We start from the raw sequence: 12592 nt of genomic DNA, 5'->3' as shown, positions 1-12592 counted from the left end.
ACAAAGCTAGTTTGAACTTTATCATTGTGTCACGACTTCTTACTGTCGTAGTATTTTATTGCGTACAATAATATGTTAGTTAAGTCGTAATTTGCATGTGTGATATTAAAAGTTGATAATATTTAAATTTTTACGTCATTAGACATTTTAGTTTTAGTCGTCCCAAAGTAAAATTTTACCAAAGAAAAATAACCGTAAGTTATAATGGCTGGAGACGGCTTGAATGGGTAATGAAGAAAAACTTTAAAACCTTGTCGAAATGTTGTACATTTGCTGTTATGTTAAACTTATATTAAAGTTTTTCTTCATTACCCATTCAAGCCGTTTCCAGCCATTATTAGTCTCAAAGTGGGTTCCTCATCATCGAATTTGAACCGTAAGCTATGGTGTAATTTAAATGGAACTTGGAAGTGTAAAAAAAGCATAAATTAGATCATATGATAAAAGAATAACTATTAGTAATACTAATAGTTTTCTGTGTAATAATTTGTTAATACTCATTTAAAAATTTCTGCAAAAACTAAATATTATTGTAATTTATAAATACATTATGAATTTTTTTTGCGATATGGTGACATCTTTCATATATGTGACATTCAAGTAATAAGCTTGTTGCTGTTGTTTATACTGTTAGTAACACATTCCTAGATTATTTAATGTGTCATTCATTGTTATAATGATATATCACATGTATGAATTTTTTTTATTTCATTTTTTTAAACATGTTATATTGACACTAAGTTAATTCTAATAAGTGTTAAATATTAGAAAAATTGCACATAATTTAGCATGCTAACCTATAACTGCTATGAGATGCATGCAATTTTCAAATAGAATTGCTTCAGGAGCAAAAGCATGTTTTTTACAGTTTTTTTCATGAAATCAAAACATTGTAAAGTATCCAGGTAATAACATATCATTAAAGGACAGCAAGGGAGCTTTTGGTCCATGTAGGTCATCCTATGTGCTAAATTAATCTAAACACTAAAAAACTCAGTCATCCTTTGTCATTCAAATATTTATCAAGTTTTTCCATTATACTCCCTTAAGTTAACTGCATCTGAAGGAAATCCATTCCAAAGGCTAACCACCCTGTTAGAAAGATAAAGCTGTCTTAGCAGAAGGTGACTCCTATCCTGCCAAAATTTATATTTATGTCTCATACCTTACCATTTTCACCATTAAATATGAAAAAATATGATACAGCAAAACTATCAATTCCCTTAACAATCTTAAACATCTCAATCAGAGCACCTCTAACTCTTCTTTTTTCAAGAGAAAACAAATTTAGAGATCTTATCTTAGATTGACAACCTTTCCTTCCCATGTATTATCCTATTATCCCTTCTCTGAACTCTTTCCATCATTTCAATGTCCTTTCTAAGGTAAGGAGCCCAGAACTGAACACAGTACTCCAAATGTTGCCTAACCAATGCAATATTTCTGTTGATATAACCTAAAATCATATTTGCCCTCCCACTAGCAAAAGCACAATGCTTGGATAGCATAAGAGACAGATAAACAGAACACCAAAATCATTTTCTTCTTTAACACTGTTAAAGTAATTCCCATCAAAATTATACTCAATTTAAATTATGATATCCTTTGCATTTATTTACTTAACTCTCCAAATAATCCAGATTTTTTGTAAAGCAGTGGCATCCTCTTCAAAGCCAGCAACACCTAGAACTTTAATTTTATCAGCAAATTTAAAAAATTTATTGATCTTTCCTTCATCTATGTCATTGATGTAAATCAAAAAGAGCAAAAGGCCTAACACAGAGCCTTGAGGTATTCCACTCATGAAATTAATCAAGTTTAGCTGAACTCTATTTGTAACAAACCTTTGCTTTCTTTCTTCTAGCTCATTTTCTGTTCAATGAGCCAACCTATCCTCTACACCTACAGTGATAATTTTTTTAGCAAGCTTTTTAAGTGGCACCTTGTCAGATGCACCAAATCCATGCCCGTACTCTCACCTACATAAGCAATAACCTTTTTAAAGAATGGCGAAAGATTAGTAAGGCAAGATTCTCCCCTTTTGAAACTATGCCGGCTATCCAACAAACTTTTAAACTTTGTTAAATGATTTTGCAAAGCATCTTTTATGAGACTATTAAAAATGTTTCCTACCACTGATGTAAGACTAATAGGTCTATAATGTAAAGGCAAAGGTTCTTAGTTTAAGCATGAATTTTGTAGTCTTTTTGATGCTCTTTACATTTATTATTTTAACTTTTCCTGTGTTTGTTAGAAAAAGTTCCAAATAAATCTTTAAAAATGTTCATTGAGAAAACTGACAGCAAATTAATTTTTTTCAAAGTTACCATTTATCATGATCCTGAATCAATATAACTATTGAGTTGTGGCACTTGTACTTGAAGTTATATATCTGCTTAAGAAATAGCCTTCTCAGGCACATACATAACAGATAAGGATATTATAAGTTGATAGTAGACTGTTCATCTTATTGAAATATTGTTTACCAGTACAAAACTTAATATGGTCTAATTATGAGACAGTAATATATTTACCTCACATAAAGTATATTTATATATAAGGTTATTCTTTACAGTGAATTATTTTTCTGAACAACATATTTTATAAAAAAAGTACTAATAAATAGCATTAATTGGCCTTAGATCTTTAGAGGTTTAGCTTAGCTTTTAAAATGATAAGGACCTGTAAATATTAACGTTACGCTGCATCACGGATTGAAATTTTTGCGTAACTTGTGATTGATGGGTACTGAGTTGTTTTAAAATACCTTTTATTCTTTTACTTGTTTGCAGGGCTTTTTCTGGGGCTGTTGTTTCTTTTTGCCAGACATGATTTGCACTCATTAACAAGAAGAAAACTGTAATGCTTACACAAATTAATTTAAGAACAATGTTCAGTCAGAAACTAAGAAAAACAATCTTATATTTTAATGTTTTGAGGAAAGGGTATGTAAGCCTCTATAAAACTCAAAGGTTTTTAGTACAGTGGAATTCTTCAAGCAGGAACAAACTGTTTGATATGAAAAGTTATGAATACATGAAAATAAAGTGCATGTTCTTCAGCCAGATATTTCATTGTCGACCACATTCATTCTCTTGTGCAGCTATGTGCACTAGAGATTATGGAAACAGACATTTTTCTGCAATGCCAAGACAAATCCCTAATATGCATAAAGTGAATTTAGTTAAAATTTTTACAAACTGTATGCCTTGTAGGACTTATTTTTCTTCTGTTAAGCATAACAATCAGGAGTCAACAGTAGAGAATTTCAGTGAATCAAATGAACAGTTTTCTAACTTAAGTCAAAATGATCCAGAAACAGCAAAGAAGATTCAGCTAATTTTGATGGAATGTGAAGTTGCCAGGCAGAGTGGCTTCAAAGCTCCATCAGTGTTAAGGGAAAAGGACATGAAAGAACTTCTTTTGATGGATTCAAGGAGTGCAAGAAGAAAGTACTTTACTTTTTTGTTCAAAAAAGAGGTCTTGCGGATTTCAGAGAAAGAAAAAAAAGAACTTAAACGTGCTGAGCGAGCACTAAAAAAGGCTGAAACCTCTGCAGAAGATAAACATTCAGAATATGGTCTTGGAAGAAACACCATTTTTTTATATATTCGGGAATCAACAATGAATAAATTTTATAACCACAAAATGGCTAGTGCTATGATTTATGGGCAAAAAATAGTAGTTGATTTAGACTACAGTAGCCATATGACAAAACGTGAGTGCATGAATACAGCTGACCAACTTCAGGAATTGTATGCAGTTAATAAATGTGATGAAGACCCTTTTGATTTGTATTTTTGCAATGCGCATCCTGAAAATCAGATTGTCCAGTTTTTGACAAAAACTATTCCAAATTTAAGAGAATATAATTGTTTCATAACCACAACTCCTCAGAGCTATCTAGATATTTTCCCAAAGGAGAAGCTTGTATACTTGACACCACATACAAGAAATCCATTAAAGGAGTATGATCATGAAGCAGTATATATAATAGGTCAGTTGAATATTTTTTTCCAATGTAAAATATTTATTTTCTAGTGCTTGCTTTATCTTTTACAGATTTTTATAAAGTTCTTGTTTTAAGTTGTTCTCAGAAAAAATTATTCATTGCACATCAAATAGGTTATTAAAATAGTTTTTATATTGTGTGAGACAGTAATTTCTTACTTGTGCATTAAAAGTCACATTTCATGTCTGCATAAATTTCTAAAGTCATTTAATTGTCCTTAAAAGCCTTAGGATAGCATTTTTCAACCCAGGTGTTGCTGCTTAAAACTATGTTGTCAGAGTCTGTGAAAGGGTTGCAAGCAGACTTCCAAAATGATACTCACCCAAAGCTATCTCGACTTTGAATTGCCCTCTAAGCATTGATGAAAAAGTTTTCGCTAATAGCACACCATATTATACCCCTTTATTTTGTGCCATTTCAGAACATGTGTATATCATGTGACTCCCCTCCACCAATCATACTGTGCCACCTATTCTAGTGCAAGTAGCTCCCTCTACTATTCTAGCACAATCCTCACCTTCTTGATTGGCATTCTAGTGTATAGATATATGTTTTAACTCATTCTTAATGTGGCTACAAAATTTTGATTGTGCTTGATAAATGTTTATATTGGTTTAAACTTCACGTTTTGACCTCTCGTGTTTGATTTTCATTGTTTCTGCTTGTTTGTTTTCGAAATATTTATGTTTTCCAAATTATAATTTGTTCAGATGATTTTGATTTAATATGGCAGATGATGAAAGTCCTGCAATAGTAGACAATGGTTCTGATTCATCTCGAGGTTGACGATGTCTGCTGGGGAAGCACAGGCTTAGTTTGTGGAGGGGTGCTTGTCAGCCGATGAGTTCTTCCTTTCATTTTTGTGAAGAAGGATATAACTTGTGTGGAAATTTCTTTCTTCAGAACTTTCCACCTGTTACCACACCTCCATGTAATCTGTTGGGTTAGGTATTGTTCTTTTTCCCAGGAGTTCAGTGGTAAGTTTTCAGTGTGTTTTCCTCACTCTCTGTAGGTATACTACCCATGTTTAGTGAGTTTATGTGCACTTGTGTGGATGAATCTAATTTCTCCACTCGATATTTTAGGTCTTTTCTGCTCAGATTAGATTTTTATACTTCTTTTACCATCAAGGTTACTTTAGTTTAAACTTGCATTTATAATTTGATTATTACTTTGTTTGTTTAATTTTTGCTATGTGTACTGGTTTTGCACAATCTTTACTGTTTGGGTAATTGTAATTTCCATCAAATTTGTGGGTGTGTTGGTTAATTTTTTTCCCTGGGACTATAGATGACTAGGTTCGATGTGATGGTTGCCTATCTTCATATTCCAATTGCCCCAGTTTCATGCTATTTTTCTTCACTTTGTCCACTGTCTTCTAGTTCTGGGTGCTGCCATTTGGTCTGCCTTCAACTCCGTATGTGTTTTATCAAGTGGTAAGTTATTTTGTACATCATCTTCACTTGCTGGGTCTTTGAACTCACCATTACATGGATGACTTGCTGTTGCTCGCCTCTTCCTGTGACCAGTCAGTCACTCACACCTGCTTACTTCTTCAAGAAGGTGCTCTGGTGGAGTTTCTCATCAATTTGGAGAGGTCTGTTATTACATCTGTGCAGTATCTTATTCATTTGAGGTTTTTCTTCAATTCCCATCTTGGCTGAGCCTAGCCTTCTCCACTTTGGCTTGAGGATAATGAGCGGGTACTCATAAAGCTCCTACCTTCTCCTCCTCTCTCTGCATGAGAGGTTGTATCTTTTTTGGGGGGATGTGGGCTTCCTTGGAAGCTCTCATTCCAAAACATACTCTCTGCTGCCAATTTAACTATTCCTCGACATTAGTTTTGCCTATCTAAGCATTGGTCAACTACGGTGACAACGGCATGGTAGGAGTTTAGGTTAAAAGTATATTTCATTCCCCGAAGGTTTCTGCTTAAAAAGATTAAGAACCACTGCTTTAAGAGATAGGTAACAGAATTCAATATAATATTTTACAACCATATACCTTACTTTAATTTTTTGTTAATGTACATAGTGAAAAAAAAATGGGTGAGGTAACTTATAGAATACAGAAATAAATCTTCCAGTAACTGATTCATTTTATTTATTGTAGGTGGTATGGTTGATAAGGGTATTCAAAAACCAATATCCCTGGCTAAAGCTAAGAAGGAAGGATTGAAAATGGCCAAATTACCTTTGGATTTGTATTTGTCGTAAGTACTGACAATTATTTTACCAGTTGCTGTTTGCATTTATATTTAATGCTACAAATATCTTTCATCCTACCTAAGTAAGTAGAAGAAGCACAAAAGCCATAAGAAAGTGACCGAAACCTTGGATTGGGAACATTAGTAATTATGTAGTAAGATTTTACAAAAACACAGACCATGAGGTATGATTTTATTTGCAAAGTACAAAGAAAATTTAGCATACCAAAAACTCATGTAAATGTATTGAACAAATGAACTTGTCCATTTTGAAGTTTTCCTGTCTAATACTTTAACTGTGTGAACTTTTTTGTTTTTTGAATTAACATAAAGAGATTTATTTATTCATATTGTATGGTTTATCTTGCTTATGTAGGTTTTATAATTTAAATAATATAGAAAATTTAATAAAATGACAAAATATATATGAGCATCCAAATGTTATATACTGTATTGGTATATATGGTAGGAGTTTATAACATATTATTCAATCAAGATGAATGTGTAATAATATGTGAACCAGACTATATCTGCTATATTGAGTGCTGCTGAGGCCTTTCATCCAATAGCAGGATTTATCAGGCAAGCTTGTATACAACAGGATCTACTTATATTATCAACTGCATAAAAATCAACTGTAATGGTGTGATCTAGACTAAGTAAGTGAAGTGTAACTAATATTCATTTTATTCAGCTCATTTACAAATCAGAATTACAGTAAGGATAAATAACACTATATATTAGTTAATTATTTTATTTTTAACTCCAATTATTTATTTGAATTAGCTACACAGAGAACTATATTTCCCTCAAATATAGATGATTTCTTGTTTTCAAAGGAAACAAATGAAGTGTTTCAGGTTAGATAAATATATAAGTTTCAATTATTCACTGAATCATTGTAACTTGTAGCAAAAGATTTATAAAAGTTAAATTCTCAAGGGAAGGGCATAGTGGCAGATGTTTGGAGTAACTTAATTGAATCTGCACCTCTTCAACAAATTTTATCAAAAATGTATCATCAAGAGCTGAAATAAAACATGTATATGTATACATATATATATGCTGTAACATATTTTACAGATCTGTTCTGTTATATTTAAGTAAAACTTCAGATTGTCTTAACATAGCTTCCATGCCTTTTTTGTAACTGTTTAAACTATTCACATGTACAAATATGTTTGGAACATGTGCATCACCTTTATATTGAATTTTTGTTATTGTGCAAATTTTATGAATCCAAGAATTATTTTCATGTCAAAGAAAATTATTCAATGATTCCCATATGTTTTTGATAATTATGTAAATATGGACTTCATAATTACTTATTTTGCAATCAATATTTACTAGTGTGATTTTTAAGTAATTGATGGTGCTATATGCACACTTCTTCCTGGATACTACAATATGTCGATTAATTGAGATATAATATTATTTTATATATAAGATGGGGACTTGGAAGCAAAAGTCTTACACTGAACCAGGTCATGCAGATCCTCTTGGAGGTGAAAAAAAGTGGGAACTGGAGCAAAGCCCTTAAGTATGTCCCAAGACGTAAACTGATGAAACAGACATTATGACATTTATGCCTGGAATACAGTTTTATTCACAAATGCAGGTATTAGTTAATAAATTGAATATTCAAAATGTTCTCAGCAGTTGCTAACTAAATACATTTTATTTTCAAGAGAAGTGCAAGGTAAGGTCAAGGGATGTTTTAGGTATAGATCATGAAAGGATGCTAGTCAGGTGAATGTTACACTTTTTGTAAAATTGTTTATTCTACAACTATGTAATGTACTCATGTCAATTAAACATGCAACTCCTGACAGTATCTCAGAATCATTAATTCCTTTTTGATGTGTGGAATCAGTATATGGTTATTTAAATTTACAAACAAGTCTTAAGTTTTTAGTAATTCCATTTTTTGAGTGGCAGATTATCATGAGTTTTATTGTTACAATACATAAGAGAAAATCAAAGGTCATTATATGGAAGTTGGGAGGATATAATGTTTGTCATGAAGATTTTAAAGAACCTTTTGTTTAGTACGAATTTATTTCATCACTAATTAATGATCAATGTTAAAACATTCTTACACTGTAAGAAATATAATACTTAACATGATGTAGATAAAATGTATTTTCACAGAATCTACAGATGCACAGTGATTAACAATTTATTATTATATATTCATCTGTAATAAGTTAATTTTGTGTAGATGAGTAATTATGAAAACCTACAATTAACAAAGAAAGTACATTTTAGTCTGTTTAGTGGTGTAATTCTTTTGTGTATCTAGGCTTTAGTTCTTCAGTTCTATTGATATGATCTTCCTTCTTAAGCATCCATCACAATATTCATCCCAGTCTGCAAGGATCAATAAATCTCTTACCCACAATTTGTTAAGACTAACAGCTTTCAAGTCAATGGTTTTCTCTATAATGAAGGAAAAGAACGAATATGGGCACCATTTTGTAATACTTCTTCACACAAAATAAAACCACAGAATAAAAAGATTAAATTACCTAAGATGTACACACATTTTCAACACAAACTGATGTTTTCTGAACTAATCAAATTAGGGGGAGTAACTTTTTTTGTATTGGTTTGATATAGATAACTACATAGAAAAACTGATGAATTTTAGTATTAAACTATGTTTTTTAGCACGTATACTTTAGCACTGCTATCTGGATTATTTATACATTTTTAAAAATTAATTGATGCTGATTGGAGTACAGTTCACATTATTATGAACATATGAAACAACTGCAAACCCAAGGGTATTCTTCACATTTTTGTTTTTCATTTTTTTATTTACACAACATTTCTACTGTACTGAAAATATATGTATGTTATTAAGGTATTGAGCTAATAAAAACAGTGAAAGATTTTTTGGAGTGTTCATGATCATTTCATTTATTCAAATTTAGTACACTGTTGTCACTAGTTTATGTAAACATCAACTTCCTGGCCAAAGTTGGGGTCTTTTTACTATAATTTACTCATCTTATTTGAAATGACTGGTGATGCACTTTGGAGGAGAGGGTTAAACTTAAATCAATAATATTGTTGAAAAGTAATATCACAAATTAATTTGAAGAGAAAAAGGCATTATAATTACAAATACTGTATTTGTTTGCCTAACTTATAGTATTAACTACACAACTTGTAAATTAACAAGTCATTTATAGAACCTATCTGATACAATGCAGCTTAAACCTAACAAGTATAATAAAAAAAATTAAATTCTATAAAGACAAGTAGGGATTGATATATATTTAACCTAGCTAGCTATAGTAATATAGAAAGTTTTAATGCTACAAAAGTATTGGAAAATGAAAGTCAAAACTACAAAAACTGAGTTATTTAAAATTTAAAAAATTTTATCCTTTCTTTCACAAATCACAGTAATTATATTAGTCTGCAATTCATCTTCAAATTTTCAAAATTATGTTCTATTTGACCTGCATGTACTACTGCAAGTGTCTGAATCACATGTTTAACTACTAATGAAAAATGAAGATTTGCTTATCTGTATATCTGATTATTGCACAAAATTTTTTTAAATAAATTACTACATCACAGTTTTTATTGGGTAAACATTCAGTCATTAATTTTAAATGTAACATGTCCCAGTGGTAAATAAAATAAATTATCCATGACAGGAATAAAGTTATTTCTAAAATATCAGATTTTTCCTGTAGCCTCGATCAAGGGTCCTGAAAGTATTCTCTGATTTTTCAGTATGCCTGACTTGGTGACAACAGTGCTTTTTTAGTGACAAAAACTAATAGTCAGTGTACATTTTTTCAATTTATCTTTTTTTGTTTGCTTTCCCAGTTTTGTTCCTTTTCCCTTTTTCTTCTTTTCTGTGATGCAGTATTCTTCCTGAATTTTCAAAATCTCATAAATTATTTCCATACCTTTTAGACACCGAATCATAAATATTTTTCCAAGTTACCTACATGTATAAAAATAAATATAATTGTGGTTTTTAGTGTAGTTTAAAATTTCAGTGGTACTGCACGGGATATAGATAAATAAGTTCTTCATGTTAGTCACTACTTTCTTTTCCAGAAGCTACTGTGAAGTGTAAATGTTTATTTGGCATGAAGGGCCTTTTGAGGATAAATAAGCCCTTTATAAAAGAAGACTGTTGTTAAAAAAACATACATTTTACTAAGGAAGTCCCATGAAAACAAAGGAACTTCCTTAGTAGTATTTCCTTTACCCACATGCAGGAAAAAAAAAACTCCAAGATAAAATTTGACGTATATGACTGTTTTGTAGCACATAACTACTTTGAGAAAACAATGTGAATATATATTATTAAGCCATTACTTCTTCAGTTGATGCACGTGTATCAAAATTCTCAGATAACAATCCCATCAGAACCTGCTAAAGACAGGTATTTAATATTTAGGAAATCTTATTGTTCAACTTTCACACAGTCACAGAAATATTTATAACAGAACCTACATGTTATTTATGCTGTTTTAGTTGTTCTTTTTAAAAAAGAACAATATCAGCATATTATAGCTTTACCATTATTTGTGGCAAGGAATCATTTTACACCTATAAATCACTAAGAATTTATTTTTATTTCCACCCAATAGTGGGGGATATTTTTTTAACTGTGTGTGAATAGTTTAACTGATTTTGAGTTTGATATAAAGTTTGAGTATCCCTCAAAGACAGTTGATTAACTTTTGATGAATGTAGCTCGAACATCAAAGTCTCACTGAAGATCAAATCCTTTTATTATAATAGTAGCAAACTCCAAAACAAACAGATAGAAAGAGGATGTTGGCACCTATATCAATATTTTTAGAGGGTGAGAAATTTTTTGATGTGTATATTAGGTTGTTTGTTGCAAAAGTCAAGAACATTGCAGGGCAGGGGCTTTCTGGGTGACTGTCTAGCTTTTTTTTTTAAATACTAATGATTTTAGTAAGATATGTGAATCTTAGGGAGTCTAAAAGTTTTTTTTATATTGGAATGATTATTTGAACACTTGTCTGCAACTTCAATAGGATCACACTTAAGAGTGACAAGTATCTAATTTTGTACCAAAAAAATAAGATCAAATGACAACTATGTATAATTCTGCAGTTCTTGATATTCAAATATAGAAACATCTGAAACAAAAAAATTAACTACAGTTATCATGGAATCTATCATATTTTTTGTGTGTACAGAAAGTAAAAGATTGCTACTCACAAATCTCTTTGAATTTAGCTTCTATGTGAGCTGGTTTGTTTTTCTAACCTGGATTTAGTTTTTTCTGCAAGTTCTTCAGCATATGTATACAAACTGAAGGACAATAAAATGTTTAAAAAACATGAAACATATCTATACTTCCAGTGCAGATCTCCATGTAAAAATTTGGGTTTATTCACTTCAAAACCAAAAGAAATTATTTCTAGATTTAAACTCTCTAGTTTCCAATTTTGGTAAATAAAAAGCTTTGAAGTCTGATCGTTATCCTCCCCACTTCTGGTAGTGTTTTTTGTGTCTAACCTCGAAATGATGACTGGGTTCAACTGCATAGAGGGAATCAGCTGCAACAGGAAGGTGTGTCAACACTACTATTGGTGGAGAGTTGTCATATGCTAATTTGCATGCATAAATGCAGCTGAACCACATGGTATTAGGTGGGAGTTCAAGGCTATCGTTTGCAAAACTTTGCACCCTAGAGGGCAGCCAAATCAAGAACAGCTGTAATTGTGAGTGAATGTATCTGTTGGAAATATATTTTTAGTGTAGGAAAATATCAACATATACAAGATTTTCTAGACTATATTCTGTCCAAGTCTGAGTAAAACAACATTATACCTCTATTATGTCATACTTTTTCAGGCCAACTTGCACTACCCATGTAACTGTTGGTTATTTTCATTCATCATACAGGAGATAGACATAACCTGACTTGTCAGTGGAAAAGGTCACTGTCAACTTTCATGCATTATATGTATTTGCAGACACCTTTCCTATGGGAAGAAAAAGGTGATACCTTAGGTGAATGTCACAGAACAGTAGGTAGCTAGAACAAAAGGAACTTAACGGATTTCTTGGCCAATGTGTTATGTGAAAACTGCACAAACATCTGAAATGATTTTAAAAAACTGAAATTTGCTGCACTAAAAAGAAATACATGGTTTGTCTGCATAGCAGAATATCTCAGATTTGAATACCATTAAAAAGTCATTAATGAGAGATAAGATGTGTTTAATAATTTTGTAAAATTTTGAATGCATTTTGAAAAGTTTTTCAACATAAGTTTGATAACTAATGATGCAGCAGAGAAGATATTTGATTAACTAATATAACTGTTCAAATTAAACAAAAATTAGAACAACTAGTACAAT

General features: G+C 31.2%; 1 protein-coding gene across 2 annotated transcripts in view; it reads left to right on the top strand.

Moving 5' to 3' along the window:
* The window catches only part of LOC106460781 (mitochondrial ribonuclease P protein 1 homolog), a 10235-nt gene extending 1856 nt beyond the window's left edge, over positions 1-8379 (top strand). For both annotated transcript variants that reach the window (XM_013920517.2, XM_013920518.2), the window contains exons 2-4: positions 2793-3997; positions 6125-6224; positions 7666-8379. In XM_013920517.2, coding sequence (XP_013775971.1) covers positions 2863-3997; positions 6125-6224; positions 7666-7798 — 1368 coding nt within the window. In that variant the 5' untranslated portion in view covers positions 2793-2862 and the 3' untranslated portion in view covers positions 7799-8379. The remainder of the gene's footprint in view (positions 1-2792; positions 3998-6124; positions 6225-7665) is intronic.
* Positions 8380-12592: the final 4213 nt, after the last annotated feature.

Source organism: Limulus polyphemus, unplaced genomic scaffold (assembly GCF_000517525.1).
Source record: "Limulus polyphemus unplaced genomic scaffold, Limulus_polyphemus-2.1.2 Scaffold835, whole genome shotgun sequence".
NCBI lineage: Eukaryota > Metazoa > Arthropoda > Merostomata > Xiphosura > Limulidae > Limulus > Limulus polyphemus.
The sequence above is the reverse complement of the archived record's forward strand: the minus strand, read 5'-3'. Positions and strand labels throughout refer to the sequence as shown.